Source organism: Leucoraja erinacea, chromosome 2 (assembly GCF_028641065.1).
Source record: "Leucoraja erinacea ecotype New England chromosome 2, Leri_hhj_1, whole genome shotgun sequence".
Lineage (NCBI taxonomy): Eukaryota > Metazoa > Chordata > Chondrichthyes > Rajiformes > Rajidae > Leucoraja > Leucoraja erinaceus.
Genome location: NC_073378.1, coordinates 25877296 through 25893311, shown reverse-complemented (window position 1 = coordinate 25893311; position 16016 = coordinate 25877296). Strand labels below are relative to the sequence as shown.

Sequence of the window (16016 nt, the reverse complement as noted above, 5' to 3'; positions counted from 1 at the left end):
CGGGAAGAAGGTACAGGAGCCTGAAAACTGTAACGTCTAGGTTCAGGAACAGCTTCTTCCCCACAGCCATCAGGCTATTAAACACAACAACCTCCAAATAGACTACAAACTACATAGCCTATTTAATTATTTTTTGTCTCGTTTATTATATTGTTTACAGAATACTGTGTTTACATATTCTGTTGTGCTGCTGCAAGTAAGAATTTCATTGTTCTATCTGGTTACCGCCCAGATGTTCCAGATAGAACAATGAAATTCCCGGGTTGGTGCTGTCTGTACGGAGTTTGCACGCACGTTCTCCCCGTGACCTGCGTGGGTTTTTCTCCAAGACCTTCAGTTTCCTTCCCACACTCCAAAGACGTGCAGGTTTGTAGGTTAATGGGCTTGGTGTATGTGTAAAATTGTCCCTGGTGTGTGCGTGTGTGTAGGATGGTGTTAATTTTCTGGGATCGCTAGTCGGCGCGGACCCGGTGGGCCGAAGGGCCTGTTCCCGCGCTGTGTATCTCTAGAACTAAAACAGCTAAATATAACGATAAAACACTCGCAACTCTTGCACGACACCATGGCAATCGGTACGGCATTTCACTTTGTTCATTTGGCTTTTTTTATTTCTTCAGAACATGGAATCTAATTGATGGAAAATCTGCGTTCATCAAATCTATAAAACAGAGTAAGTTGATTCCGTAGTTTTTTAGGTAGAGAAAAGTGCTGGAGAAACTCAGCGGGTACAGCTGCATCTATGGAGCGAAGAAAATAGGCAACGTTTTCGGGCCGAAACCCTGGACCATGAATTAAAGTCGATCTCTACAAAGCTGAGGCCACGCACCAACTCTCGGACACCTCCTCCTACTTACCCCTGGACCATGAATTAAATATAACCTCCTCCGTAGTTTTTTAGTATGAGTTTGGCAGACGTGAAATTGATGGGGCTGGGAAAGCAATCGAGCTCATTCAGAATTGTACACGCCTCAGTTAAATGTTCCTCGATCGTCTCTGTGGAAGGGAAACAACCCTAGCACAGCAAATAGAGTTTAAGGGTGGCGCAGCGGCTAGAGCTGCTGCCTCACAGCGTCAGGGACCCGGGTTCGATCCTGACTACGGGTGCTGTCTGTACGTTCTCCCCGTGACCTGCGTGGGTTTTCTCCGGTTTCCTCCCACACTCCAAAGACGTACAGGCTCGTAGGTCAATTGGCACCAGTAAAAATTGTAAATTGTCCCTCTGTGGTAGAGGATGGTGTTAGTGTGTCAGTGTGGACGAAGGGCCTGTTTCTGTGCTGTACCTCTAAAACTAAACTCCACAGATCTTTCATCAAGGATACCGAGAGATGTGGAGCAACAAAGGCATCTGAAAACATATCTCCTTAGACAGTGGTGTACAAGATAATAATAATAATAATAAATTTTATTTATTGGGCGCCTTTCAGACATCTCAAGGACACCTTACATAGATTAACAGGAATATAAACATATAATCAGAATAAAATAAACAATAAAGACATCACAGAAACACAAATTAAAAACAGAATTCAGTCCAAAAACAAAAAATCAAAAACACAATGTGAAAAGAGAGCAGCGGCAGCTAAACCGCGCCAGCGTCCACTCTCCCTTCACGGCAGCCATCTTGGACAAAGACTAACAGGATTACCATACAGACAAAAAAATCATCCCCCCAACAATGGATACCACTGTGGGGGAAGGCACAGTGTCCAGTCCCCAACCCCATGTTCACCCCAAAGTCAGGCCTATTGAGGCCACCTCAATTGCCTCTACGGAGGCCCGATGTTCCTGGCCGTTCTCACCAGGTGGTGTTGCCCTGGCGTCGGGAGAGTCCACTCAGCGGCTGGGCCACCTGGAACGGCCGCTTTCTAGCTGGAGACCGCGGCTTCCGAAGCCGACAAGGCCGCGCCGCTTTGGAGCTCCCAGGCTCCCGATGTTGAAATCGCCGCAGCCCGGAGGTGTTGAACACGGCGGTCACAGCTCACCGGAGCTCTAGCGCGGCGACCCATGCAAGGCATCGCCCACTCCGCGATAGCGCTCCAGCACTAAACAGGACTCACTAAAAACTTTTTTTTTAAAAAGGGAATTAAAACGGAACTAGCAGCCGTTCCCCAAGATGGCTCCTCCTACTGATGGAACCGCAGGTGCTGGTTTACACCGAAGATAGAAGCAAAATGCGGGAGTAACTCGGCGGGTCAGGCAGCATCTCTGGAGAGAAGGAATGGGTGACCTTTCGGGTCTGTAGAAGGGTCTGTGGAGGGTCTTCTCTCCAGAGATGCTGCCGCCTGACGCACTGAGTTTCTCCAGCACTCTCGGTACTATCAGTCCTGGACTGTTGGACACAAAAAACGATTTGGATTTTAGTCTTTACTGTAGACTGCAGCGAAACAGCGCGGAAACAGGACCCTCGCCCCACCGAGTCCGCGCCGACCAGCGATCATCCCATGCACTAGCACTATCCCACGCACTAGGGGGCAATTTCCAATTTCGTATTTGTCTTAACTCATTGATAAATATGACAAAAGGACTATGGCTTGTGAGCTGAGGAATGGCCAATGCGGAGTTGAACACAGACAAGTGTGAGGTGTTGCGTCTTGCAAAGTCAAACCAGGGCAGAACCTTCCCAGTGAATAGCAGGGCTCCGGGGAGTGTCGTAGAGCAGAGGGATCCAGGAGTGCAGGGACATAGTTCTCAAAGGGCGTCACAGGTAGATAACACAGGTGTCGAGAAGGCTTTCGGTACCATTGGCCTTCATCAGTCAGGGTATTGAGTGTCCCAAGTCGGGACGTTTTGTTACAGTGTTTCAGCATGATGGCGAGGCCACATTTGCAGTATCCTCTTTTGTTTTGGCCAGCCTGCTATAGGAAGGATGCTATTAAGCTGGAAAGTCGCAGAGAAGATTTACGAGGATGTTGCCAGGACTCGAGGGCCTTAGCAATATAAGGAGAGGTTGAGCAGGCTGGGACATAGAAACATAGAAAATAGGTGCAGTAGGAGGCCATTCGGCCCTTCGAGCCAGCACGGCCATTCATTGTGATCATGGCTGATCGTCCCCTATCAATAACCCGTGCCTGCCTTCTCCCCATATCCCTTGACTCCACTAGCCCCTAGTGCTCTATCTAACTCTCCCTTAAATCCATTCAGTGACTTGGCCTCCACTGCCCTCTGTGGCAGGGAATTCCATAAATTCACAACTCTCTGGGTGAAAACGTTTTTTCTCACCTCAGTCTTAAATGATTCTATTCCTTGGAGCGCAGGAGGATGAGGGGGGTGGCTTATAGACGTGTACAAAATCAAGAGAGGAATCTTGCCCAAAGTAGGGGAATCGAGAACCAGAAGATTTTGGTTGAGGTGAGGGGGGAAAGATTTAATAGGAACCTGAGGGGTTCATTGGAGCGCTGTCTGTCCCGCTGAGTTCCTCCAGCTTTATGTGTCTACCTTTGGTTTAAACCAGCATCTGCATTTCCTACACATTTTTCTTGGACTACAAGTTTTATTTGTATTTATGGATGTATGTATAAGCGTGTATAAGAGGAGGAGGAGCCATCTTGGGGAACGGCTGCTAACCAGCAGTCGTCCGTTTAATTCGCTTTTTAAAAAAAGTTTTGAGTAAGTCCTGTGTTTCGTCCGTTGGAGAAATGGACTTTTTAATGTGGGGGGTAGCGGGCAAATCTACTTCAAGGTCCCTACCTGGTCGGTGAGGCAGCTTTTTCTCCGGGCTGCCCGTCGACCGGTCCTCGTGGCCTACCAGCGGGCTTGTAGCGACGTTTCCTGGCGGGGACCGCCCAGCACCTCGGCTTCGGTGGCGGCACAGCGCTGGAGCGCTATCGTGGAGCGGAGCGGGCGATGCCTTGCCTGGGTCGCCACGCTGGATCGACGCGCTGGAGCTCTGGTGAGCTGTGACCGCCGAGCTCAACATCTCCGGGCTGCGGATCTGCGGAGCGGGCGGCGCTGACTCTAACATCGGGAGCCTGGGAGCTCAAAACCGGCGCTGTCTTGTCGGCTTCGGAAGCCGCGGTCCCCAGTCAGGAAGCGGCCGTTCCAGGTGGCCCAGCCGCTTAGAGGACTCTCCCGACGCCGGGTCAACACCACCCGGTGAGAACGGCCAGGAACATCGGGCCTCCGTAGAGGCAATAGCGGTGGCCTCAATAGGCCTGACTTTGGGTGAACTGGGGATGGAGACTGGACATTGTGCCTTCCCCCACAGTGGTAACCATTGTGGGGGGGCTGATTTTTTTTGTCTGTAAGTAAACGTGTTAGTCTTTGTCCAAGATGGCTGTCGGAAGGGAGAGTGGACGCTGGCGCGCTTTAGCTGCCGCTGCTCTTCACACTGTTTTTTTTGGACTGAATACTGTTTTTAATTTGTGTTTCTGTGATGTCTTTATTATTTATTTTATTCTGATTATATGTTTTATTATTCTTGTTAATCTCTGTAAGGTGTCCTTGAGATTTCTGAAAGGCGCCCAAAAATAAAAAGTATTATTATTATTATTATTATTATTAAGATCATGAGGGGAATGCAAGTCTTCTTCCTAGGAGAGCGGTATCAAGAACCAGAGCTGAGAGGGGAAAGATTTAATAGGATCCTTTTCCGCACAGAGGGTGGTGGGTGCATGGAACTTCCTGAGGAAGTATTTGAGGCAGATACCATAACAGCATTTAAAAGACACTTAGACAGGTACGTGGATCGGAAAGGTTTTGAGGGATATGTGGGCAGGTGGGACTAGCTTAGATGGGACATGTTGATCATCATGGACATATCGGGCCGAAGGGCCTGTTTCCTTGCTGTCTGACTCGAGTTGTTCAGTTTTCCAAATATATTTCAGAGTCAACAGCGGTAGAATTTTATAAAAAGGACATTTCATAACATTTGTTTTTGTTAGAAATGTCAATATTTAGAGTGACAATAGACAATAGGTGCAGGAGTAGGCCATTTAGCCTTTCGAGCCAGCACCGCCATTCAATGTGATCATGGCTGATCATCCCCAATCAGTACCCCGTTCCTGCCTTCTCCCCATAACCCACTGACTCCGCTATCTTTAAGAGCTCTTCTGAACCTTCTGAAGTTGTAGTCGGCAGGGCAGTACTCTGCATATCGCCAACTTGGATGTGTTGTGCATATTAACGTGCTGTTAATGCCCCCTTAAAACTGTCTAATGAAGGTGATTTGACTATATTGTTGTCTAGTTTATTCCTTTCCATTAAGGTTTTTACTATGGTGTTGTTCGTGAACTCAGAAGACATAGGTGCAGAAATAGGTGCATTCATCCCATCGAGTCTACTCTTCCATTCAATCGTGGCTGATCTATCTCTCCCTCTCGACCCCCATTCACCTGCCCCTGGACGCCCGCACCAATCGAGAACCCATGAACCTCTGCTTTAAAAATACCCATTGGTTTGGCCTCGGCAGCCGTCTGTGGCAATGAATGGCGCAGATTCCCCCCCCCCCCCCCTCCTCCGACTAAGGGAATTCCTCCTCGCCTCCTTTCTGAAAGACCCGTCGTTTTTGTTTCAGACGCTCACATTGTCCTTTGGTCCCCCAGTGGAGACAGTTACGTCGTGGTTTCCAATAACCAGATGGATATTTACTCGTTGCAAACAGCCTCCATCAGTGGTGTCATCACCAGTCAACAAAGGATCTCTTCAGTGCAATATATAATGGTACGTCTGTGTTCGTATTTATCTTAGTTTTGTTTTTTTGCCACGCGTACCGAGGTGCAGTGAAAAGCTTTTTGTTGCGTGCGACAGAGCTGCCAAGTAGTACGGATTTCCCGTATTTGGTACGGAAACGCGATAAGAATATGGATGTACGATTTGGCTTTGTTAAATACGATTTTTTTTTAAATTGGCCCGACTTCCTGTTTCATCTTGCTGCTTGGAAAACGCAAGAATATAAAAAGTCATACTGTAACTCTAAAAATTATAACTGATTTAATCTATTAGTATTTTAAATTTCAAGATCTGGAAGAGGGAATACAGAGAAGGTTCACCAGACTGATTCCCGGGATGTCAGGACTTACATATGAAGAAAGACTGGATAGACTCGGCTTGTACTCGCTAGAATTTAGAAGATTGAGGGGGGGATCTTATAGAAACTCACAAAATTCTTAAGGGGTTGGACAGGCTTGATGCAGGAAGATTGTTCCCGATGTTAGGAAAGTCCAGAACAAGGGGTCACAGTTTAAGGATAAGGGGGAAATCTTTTAGGATGGCGATGAGAATTTTTTTTTCACGCAGAGAGTGGTGAATCTCTGGAATTCTCTGCCACAGAAAGTAGTTGAGGCCAGTTCATTGGCTATATTTAAGAGGAGTTAGATGTGGCCCTTGTGGCTAAAGGGATCAGTGGGTATGGAGAGAAGGCAGGTACAGGATTCTGAGATGGTTGATCAGCCATGATCACATTGAAAGGCGGTGCAGGCTCGAAGGGCCAAATGGCCTACTCCTGCACCTATTTTCTATGTATCTATGGATGGCGGTGCTGGCTCGAAGGGCTGAATGGCCTACTCCTGCACCTATTGTCTTGCCTATTGATCTATCTCTCCCCTCCTATTCCCATTCTCCTGCCTTCTCCCCATTACCCCTGACACCAGTACTAATCAAGAATCTATCTATCTCTGCCTTAAAAATATCCACTGACTTGGTCTCCACAGCTGTCTGTGCCAATGAATTCCACAGATTCACCACCCTCTGACTAAAGAAATTCCTCCTCTTCCCCTTCCTAACGGTACAACCTTTTATTTTGAGGCAGTGGCCTCTGGTTCTAGACTCTCCCACTAGTGGAAATATCCTCTCCACATCCACTCTATTTAGACCTTTCACTATGTGTACGGGGATCGTGACATACGCCTCCTGGTGGCGACCCCTGGAAGCGATGAGGGAATCCACATGTTGGACAGCGACAGAAGCCAACAGCGAGCGACATTGTCTGACTCACGAGCAAACGAACTATGTGTGCAATTGCAGTATTCACTTTGTTATTAAAATCAAGTCTGTTCCATTGGTGCACAGGAGTCCATCATTGCCGTTGCTGGAGATGAAGAGAACGTCAGACTCTATGACACAGACTCACAGAACTGTCTCTGTGAATTTAAGGCTCACGAGACCAGGTACAGTGAAATTCTTTGTCGTCCAATAAAGGGTCTCACATAAGTTCATAATTGATAGGAGCAGATTTATAGCCCTGTCCCACGGTGCAAAATCATTCCAAGAGCTCTCCCGAATTTAAAAAAATTCAAACTCGTGGTAAGCATGGAGAATGAACGTAGCGGGTACGTCGGAGCTCGGGGACGTCTCTTAGCGCTAACGGCAGGTACTCGGGAACGCTCGCTAATGGCAGGTAAGCATGGGAAGACTCGTGAAGATTTTTCAACATGATGAAAAATGTCCACGAGAGCCCCGAGTACCGACGAGTGGCCATTACCCCAAATCTCCGAGTTCGAATCAGGGTAAACTCGGGAGAACTCTTGGAATGAACTCGTACCGTGGGACAGGGGTTTTAGGATATTTGGCCCCATCAAGTCTACGCTGTTCAATCGTGGCTGATCTATCTTACCCTGTCAACCACATTCTCCTGCCTTCTCCCCATAATCCTTGACACCCGGACTAATCTAGATCCGAAACTTCACCTATTCCTTTTCTCCAGAGATGCTGCCTGGCCCGCCGAGTTACTCCAGCTTTTTTGTGTCTAAACCAGCATCTGCAGTTCCTTCCTACACGTTTTTGTAGGACTGCAGGTTCATTTGTATTTATGGAAAGAAGTGTGGATAGAAGGCTGGATGGCAGAAGGCAATGAGTGGCAATAAAGGGGGCTTTGTCTGTTTGGCTGCCAGTGACTAGCGGAGTTCCACAAGACTCGGTGCTGGGGCCGCTACTCTTCACGTTGTATATTAATGATTTGGACGAGGGGATTGAAGGCTTTGTGGCCAAGTTTGCAGATGATACAAAGATAGGTGGAGGGGCAGGTAGCTGTAGAGAAAGCAGGGACCCTGCAGAAGGATTTGGACAGGTTGGGAGAGTGGGCAGAGAAGTGGCAGATGGAATACAGTGTAGCAAAGTGTGGAGTCATGCATTGTGGTAGTAGGAATAAAGGCGTAGACTATTTTCTAAATGGGGAGAGAATCCAGAAATCGGAGGTACAAAGGGACTTGGGAGTGCTGGTGCAGGATTCCCAAAATGGCTAATTTACAAGTCGAATCAGTAGTAAGGAAGGCAAACGTAATGCTGGCATTTATTTAGAGAGGACTATAGTATAAAAACTGGGATGTAATGCTCCAATAGGCGCTGGTCAGACCGCATTTGGCGTATTGTGAGCAGTTTTGGGCCCCATATCTGAGGAAGGATGTGCCGGCTCTGGAGAGGGGCCAGAGGAGGTTTACGAGAATGATCCCAGGAATGAGTGGGTTAACATATGATGAGCGTTTGACGGCACTGGGCCTGTACTCGCTGGAGTTTGGAAAGATGAGGGGAAACAATACTCCAAATTGTATCTATGATCAAAAGAAAAAAATGAGATAGACAGACATAAAAAGCTGGAGTAACTCAGCGGTACAGGCAGCATCTCTGGAGAGAAGGAATGGATGAGTCGAGACCCTTCTTCAGACCGACCTGAAACGTCACCCATTCCTTCTCTCCAGAGATGCTGCCTGTCTCACTGAGTTACTCCAGCTTTTTGTGTCGATCTTCGGTTTAAACCAGCATCTGCAGTTCCTTCTTACGCAAAGAAAATGAGATACTAGTTTGAGTTAATTCTTCAACTTTGGTTGTGTTTGTTGAGGGTTAAACGTTATCCAGAACACCAGGGCAACTCCCTGCATTACTTTGAACCAAGACAGCTCCTCCCTCTTGGAATAATACTGAGGAACTTTTATCTTTCTATAAACAGACGGGGCCTCCAGTCAATCAATGGGAATTTGACCGCTCCTCAGTTTAGTTTATTGTCACGTGTACCGTGAGGTACAGTGAAACACTTTTGTTGCGTGCTAACCAGTCAGCGGAAAGACAATACATGATTCCAATCGAGCCATTTACAGTGTATGCATGATGAGGGAATAACATTTAGTGCATTTAGTCCGGTCAAGGATAGTCCGAGGGACATCAAAGGGGTAGATGGTAGTTTAGGACTGCTCGCTGGTTGTGGTAGGATAACAGCGGGGAAGAAACTGTCCCTGTATCTGGAGGTGTGCGTTTTCCCGCTTCTGTTCCTCTTGCCTGATGGGAGAGGGGGAGAAGAGGGAGTGGCTGGGACGCGACTGCATTACTTAAACATTCGACGTACGTTGTGTGTTTTCCTGTACGGTGCTTGATGTACGCAGGCACATGGATATGCAGGGATTGGAGGGACATTGATCATAGAACATGGAGCAGAACAGCACAGCAACGGGCCCTTCGGCCCACAATGTCTGTGCCGAACATGATGCCAAGTTAAGCTGATCCCTTCTGCCTGAACACAATCAATATCCCTCTATTCTGCGGCGAATTGTGGACGTAGCCCAGACCATCACATAAACCAACTTCCCTTCCATTGACCCATCTACGCGGGGCGGTGATCGGTAAGGCCCCGCTCTCATCAAGGTACTCTCTCAACCCCGCAACTCGGGCTTCTCCCCTCTCCCATCGGGCAAGGAAGCCCTGAAAAGCGGTCACCTCCCAGCAGGGACCCGTGGGCTCCCGGTGTTATCAGTCCGCCAGACCCGCAGTTGCAGCCTCCGAATCTCCGGGGATCATGGTGGTGGTAGGAGCGCTCCACCAGAGCTCCAACCGCTCCGGACTCGGCCAGCTCCGCGACGATGAGAACAGGTGAGTAGTCGGCAGCTCCCACAACTGGAGCCCCAGGTCTTTTCACTGTAGCAGGCACAACAGACTGGGCCGCTCCACGTTGCCACCCCACAGCACTAGTTCCAGGCTCCCACCACCCTGTGTAAGAAAAAATACTTGCCCCGCACATCTCCATTAACCATTGTCCCTCTCACCTTATACCTATGCCTCTAGTGTTGGATTCAGAGCTGCCAAATAGTACGGACTTTCCCGAACAAAAAAAATTACGAAAAACTACGAAAAAACGGTTTTGTTTTTTAAAAAATACGGATTTTAAACTACAGAGTTCCGTTCTGCTGAAGAAGGTCTCACCAGAAACAGAACCGGTCAAACGTCACCCGAGGGACATCCAAAAAGGTAGATCCCGGTCCAGTTTAAAACGCTCGCTGGTTGTGGTGGGAATTGGTTCAAGTTGCCTGATAACAGCGCTATGGGAAGAAACTGTCCCGGCTGGAGCTGGAGGTGTGCGTTAAACATGGCTTCTGTTGGGCTCTTGCCTATGGGAGTGGCCAGGCTGTTCAGCGAACTGCATTACGTTAAAACATTCGACTTGGACGTCTGGGTTGTTTCTCAGTGTAGTTGAGCCTTTGATTATTTACAGGCAGTGGTAGAACATCTGGATATGCAGTGGGAAAGGTTACCAGGGACATGGAGTTCATAGAACATGGAGCAGATTTTACAGAACAGTGGGTGGGCCCTTCGGCCCACAATGTCTGGGGTGAAGAGATGGGAGGTTAAGCTGAGAAGGAGAGAGGCCTGAACAGAATCAATATCCCTCTAATTCTGGTGAAAAAGAGAGGGACGGGTGGGGGCGGGGGAGGGGGAGAGAGAGAGAGAGAGGGAGCGAGGGAGGGAGGGAGAGGAAGGCTTCCAAAATGGCTTCTACACCATGAACTGGTGCTAAAAGCAGCAAGCAGCCGTTCAAACAGCCGTTCAAATACAAGGAGATGGCAATGAATGCACTGTCAAATAAGGTGCGTAAAAGACATGTCAATTGGTAGCAAAGTTATACATTTGTGTATTCTTACATGGGTATGGGTATATATTTTTCAGCAAAATGGCACCGCGTAAAAATACTGATTTCCTTAGCAAAATACTGATTTTCAGGTACTAGAATACTGAAATGCTCTGACAAAACTTGGCAGCTCTGATAATTCCATCCTGAGGGAAAAAATGATCTGTCTGTCTACACTATCTAAGCCTCTGATCATTTTATATACTTCTCTCAGGTTTCCCTTCAACCCTCGACGTTCCAGACCAAACAATCCAAAGTCTGTCCAACCTCCTATCCAGGAAGCAGAATAATAATAATAATCTTCTGAGTCAGGCAGGAAAATAGTATCTGAACACCCAACAGATCTTCAGGTTCAGGAGCAGCTTCTTCCCTATAATATAGGTGCAGCGGTAGAGTTTGGTTTTAGTTTAGTTTAGAGATACAGCGTGGAAACAGGTTCTTCGGCCCAGCGAGTCCACGCCGACCAGCGATCACCACGTACACTAGCACTATCTTACACACCAGGGCCAATTTACAATTTTTGCCAAAGCCAATTAACCTACCGACCTGCACGTCTTTGGGATGTGCGATGAAACCGGAGCACCCGGCGAAAGCCTCCCACGCTGTCTCAGTGAGAATGTACAAACTCCACAGAGACAGCACTCGTGGTCAGGATCGAACCCGTGTCTCTTGCGCTGTGAGGCGGCAACTCTACCGCTGCCTCAAAAAGGCAGGCAGCATCATCAGAGTAACCCACGCCACCCTGACCACACTCTCATTTCACCCCCTGCCATCGGGAAGAAGGTACACGAGCCTGAAAACTGTAACGTCCAGGTTCAGGAACGGCTCCTTCCCTACAGCCATCTGGCTATTAAACACTACAACCTCTAAATAAGCTCTGAACTACATAGACTTGGGAATGTAGGAAGGAACTACAGATGCTGGTTTAAACCAAAGATAGACACAAAAAGCTGGAGTCAAGGGCCTGTCCCACTTTTCACGACCTAATTCACGACCATTTTTACTCGTGGACATTTTTCATCGTGTAGAAAAAACGCCCCGACTTACTTGATGCCACAAGTACCTACGACTAGCATCGTGGCTTGCTACGCCCTACCTACGATATCCTACGACCTTGTGACGACCATGCTGCGAGTACGAGTCAAGGGCAAACTCGGCTGAGGTCGTGAATTAGGTCGCGAAAGTGGGAAGGCCCTTCACTCAGTGGGACAGGCAGCATCTCTGGAGAGAAGGAATGGGTGACTTTTCGGGTCCAGACCCTTCTTCAGACTAGACGGGGGTATTATCTATATCTATTCACTATTATTATTATTATTTTTTTAAATAAATGATGCTGCTTGCAAGTAAGAATTCAATTGTTTTGTTTGGGGACATGACAATAACACTCTTGAGTCTTGTTATCGAAGATATGCTGTCAGTTCTGGAGGGTGAACAGTCTGTGTTGAGGGAGGGTGCTGCCTTTTGGGTGTGTGATGAGTTTGATAACACTGGTGGATGGGGGAGGTATAGCCTTTGCGCCACGAACATTGCAAAGGACGTCTTATCACATCTGCGCAGCGGAATGTTCATCTCTTCAATCCAATGCATTTTCCACCTTGCTACTTTCACAGAGCGATACAGCGTGGCAACAAGCCCTTTGGCCCAACTGGCCCGTACCGACCTATATGTGCCATGCACACTAGTCCCACCTGCCCGCATTTGGCTCATATACCTCTGAACCTGATTCTTGCTATTGAGGGAGTGCAGCGTAGGTTTACAAGGTTAATTCCCGGGACTGCGGGGCTGAGAGAATGGAGCAGCTGGGCTTGTATGCTCTGGAATTTAGAAGGATGAGAGGGGATTTCTCATCGAAACATATAAGATTGTTAAGGGTTTGGACATGCTAGAGGCAGGAAGCATGTTCCCGATGTTGGAGGAGTCCAGAACCAGGGGCCACAGTTTAAGAATAAGGAGTAAGCCATTTAGAACGGAGACGAGGAAACACTTTTTCTCACAGAGAGTGGTGAGTCTGTGGCATTCTCTGCCCCAGAGGGCGGTGGAGGCAGGTTCTCTGGATGCTTTCAAGAGAGAACTAGATAGGGCTCTTAAAAATAGTGGAGTCAGGGGATATGGGGAGAAGGCAGGAACGAGGTACTGATTGGGGATGATCAGCCATGATCACATTGAATCTCCAAATGGCCTACTCCTGCACCTATTGTCTATTGTCTATAAAAGTGTATAAGATCATGGGATAAATAGATCGGGAAATAGACAGACTCTTTTACCCAGAACAGGGGAATCAAGAACCAGAGGACATAAGTTTATGGTGGGTGGGAAAGATTTAATATAAATCTTGAGGGGCAACGTTTTCATACAAAGGGTGGGGGGTGAATGGAACGAGCTGCCGGAGGAGTTAGTTGGGGCAGGGGAACTATTGCAACGTTTAAGTAACACTTAGGCAGGTGCATGGATAGGACAGGTTTAGAAGGATATGGGCCAAATGCAGGCAGGTGGGACTAGTGTAGATGGGACATGTTGGTTGGCGTGGTGAGATGGGCCGAAGGGCCTGTTTCCGCGCTGGATGTCGCTATGACTTTATAATCATCTAACTTCAACTTTTAAATTTGCTTCAGAGTGAAAGCCTTGCACTTCTTCCGAGTGGGAGAGAATAACGTTCTTGCCACTGCTTCCAGCGATGGCTACATTAAACTGTGGAAGCTGAACGTCGAGGAGGTAAGCATGCATTTCATTTCATGAATGATAACGTGCGACCTGGAATGAGACGGGGAGTGGAAGGCACGTCGAGATGTAATGGCGCCCCGTCAGAGTTCTCTGTATCGGTGTCTCGTTTCAAGGCAGAGTAAAGGGCCTGTCCCACTTTCACGACCTCTGCCGAGTTTGCCCTTTACTCATACTCGCAGCATGGTCGTCACACGAGGTCGTAGGTAGGTCGTAGCAGGCCGTGATGCTACTCTTAGGTACTCGTGGCATCAAGTAGGTCGGGGCGTTTTTTCTAGCCTGATGAAAAATGTCCACGAGTAAAAAAGGTTGTGAATTAGGTCATGAAAGTGGGACAGGCCCTTAATGACAAAGCGCACGGCTATTTTTTGCGTCTGTCCGGCTGGATCGGAACGTAGAGCTCACTAACGCAACACAACTGGAGCTCAGTGGAAACATCTCTACAGGGCGGCACAGTGGCGCGCGCAGCAGTAGAGTTACTGCCTTGCAGCGCTAGAAACCCATGTTCGATCCTGACTATGGGCGCTGGCTGTATGGAATTTGTACATTCTCCCTGTGACCGCGTGGGTTTTCTCCGGTTTCCTCCCACACTCCAAACAAGTCCAGGTTTGGAGGTTGTAAATAAGTATGTTACACAGCCGGTGTTTAAAGTCATGTTTAATTGTTACACATAATGTAGCGGTACAGCAGGTTGTTAGTTGCTAGTTCATCATCACCGCTTCCAGGACTACCTAGTGTAGGAAGTGGGTGTTAGTATAAAGCATGCAGTAAGGTGGGGTTAGTGATGCTACTCTACTATGATTGGTTTACTCCAGCACTCTGTGAAACGTCGCCTATCCATGTTCTCAAGAGATCCTGCCTGACCCGCTGAGTTACTCCAGCACTCTGTGAAACGTCGCCTATCCATGTTCTCCACAGACGCTGCCTGACCCGCTGAGTTACTCCAGCACTTGATATCCTTTTGTCTATTAACCAGCATTAACGGTTCTTTGTTTTGTTTGTTTGAACACTAACGTAATTATTGGCTTAAAGGTCTCTAGTGCACGTCAGTGGATGATGTCTACAATTTATATCTATTTTTGTTTTAGATTCAGGAATGTCCAGAACTGCTAAGTGAAGTCAACACCAAAGCTCGGCTCACCTGTCTAGCTGTGTGGCTGTCAAGTGTCACACAAGGAGTGGCAGATCAAGGCGCACACGGACAAGGTATAGAGACACATTTCCACTCTCCAAGTATCTTCCTAATTTGAGGAAGGACATTCTTGCTATTGAGGGAGTGCAGCGTAGGTTTACAAGGGTTGATTCCCGGGATGGCGGGACTGTCATATGCTGAGAGAATGGAGCAGCTGGGCTTGTACACTCTGGAATTTAGAAGGATGAGGGGTGATCTTATAGAGTCTTATTGACTCGAGGGCCTGAGCTATAAGGAGAGGTTGGGCATGCTAGGACATTATTCCTTGGAACGCAGGAGGATGAGGGGTGATCTTATAGAGGTGTATAAGATCATGAGGGGGCTAGGGTGAATGCACAGAATCTTTTACCCAGAGTAGGTGGATCAAGAACCAGAGGACATAGTTTAAGGTGAAGGGGGAAAGATTTGATAGGAATCTGAGGGACAACTGTTTCACACAGGGTGGTGGGTGTATAGAACGAGCTGCAAAATAAAGCAAGGACTATCACAACATTTGAAATACAGTTAGGCAGGTACTTGGATAGGATAGGATATGGGCCAAATGAAAGCAGGTGGGACTAGTGTAGATGGGGCATCTTAATCGGCATGGGCATGTTGGGCCGAAGGGCCTGTTTCCATGCAGTATGACTCTCATTGTTTACTTCAGTTTTTTAACTATTTTCCCGCATTTGTTCTTTTGCAGAAGATGCAGCTACGAATAAATGTTTTAAAGAAAAGAAAATTAAAATGGAGGCAACTCTCTCGGTCGGAGCCACAACTCCAGAGACAAAGCGGCAAATTTTACACAAGAGAAAAACAGTTGTTAAAACAAAGGCGAAAACAAAGAAAATTAAGCAATAAATGAACTTGAAATAAACTTTCCTTTTGGGTGAAGAAAATATGCAGCCATAGCATTTTTTACGGTTTATGTAATTGTAAAAAAAAATGTGTGGAAGATATTAGCATTCTCCAGACAGACTGCTTTCTTACAGTTAATCTTGATACCTGTACCACAAAATAAAAATATGTTTAATTACTAGATTATTATTAATTTGGGAATTTGAAGTCCTGTTGCCAGATTAGAACTTGCTTTTAGCGGTAAGCTTTGGAGTCAGTCACACTGCACGGAAGAGGACCCTTTGGCCTGATTTGACCAGTGCATACCAATATAGCCCATCCAAGCTCGTCCTAGCCACGTACCTGTCCGATTGTCTTTTAAATGCTGTCACACTACCTGTCCCGCCTGAAGTTACTCCAGCATTTTGTGTGTTATCTTCGACGTGAATCAGCATCTGCAATTTC

The 16016-nt window shown here is 47.5% G+C and overlaps 1 protein-coding gene across 2 annotated transcripts in view; it reads left to right on the top strand.

The window, feature by feature from the left end:
- Positions 1–15753, top strand: part of pak1ip1 (PAK1 interacting protein 1) — a 31854-nt gene extending 16101 nt beyond the window's left edge. For both annotated transcript variants that reach the window (XM_055653490.1, XM_055653480.1), the window contains exons 5-10: positions 618–670; positions 5513–5658; positions 7006–7103; positions 13438–13537; positions 14632–14749; positions 15418–15753. In XM_055653490.1, coding sequence (XP_055509465.1) covers positions 618–670; positions 5513–5658; positions 7006–7103; positions 13438–13537; positions 14632–14749; positions 15418–15575 — 673 coding nt within the window. In that variant the 3' untranslated portion in view covers positions 15576–15753. The remainder of the gene's footprint in view (positions 1–617; positions 671–5512; positions 5659–7005; positions 7104–13437; positions 13538–14631; positions 14750–15417) is intronic.
- Positions 15754–16016: the final 263 nt, after the last annotated feature.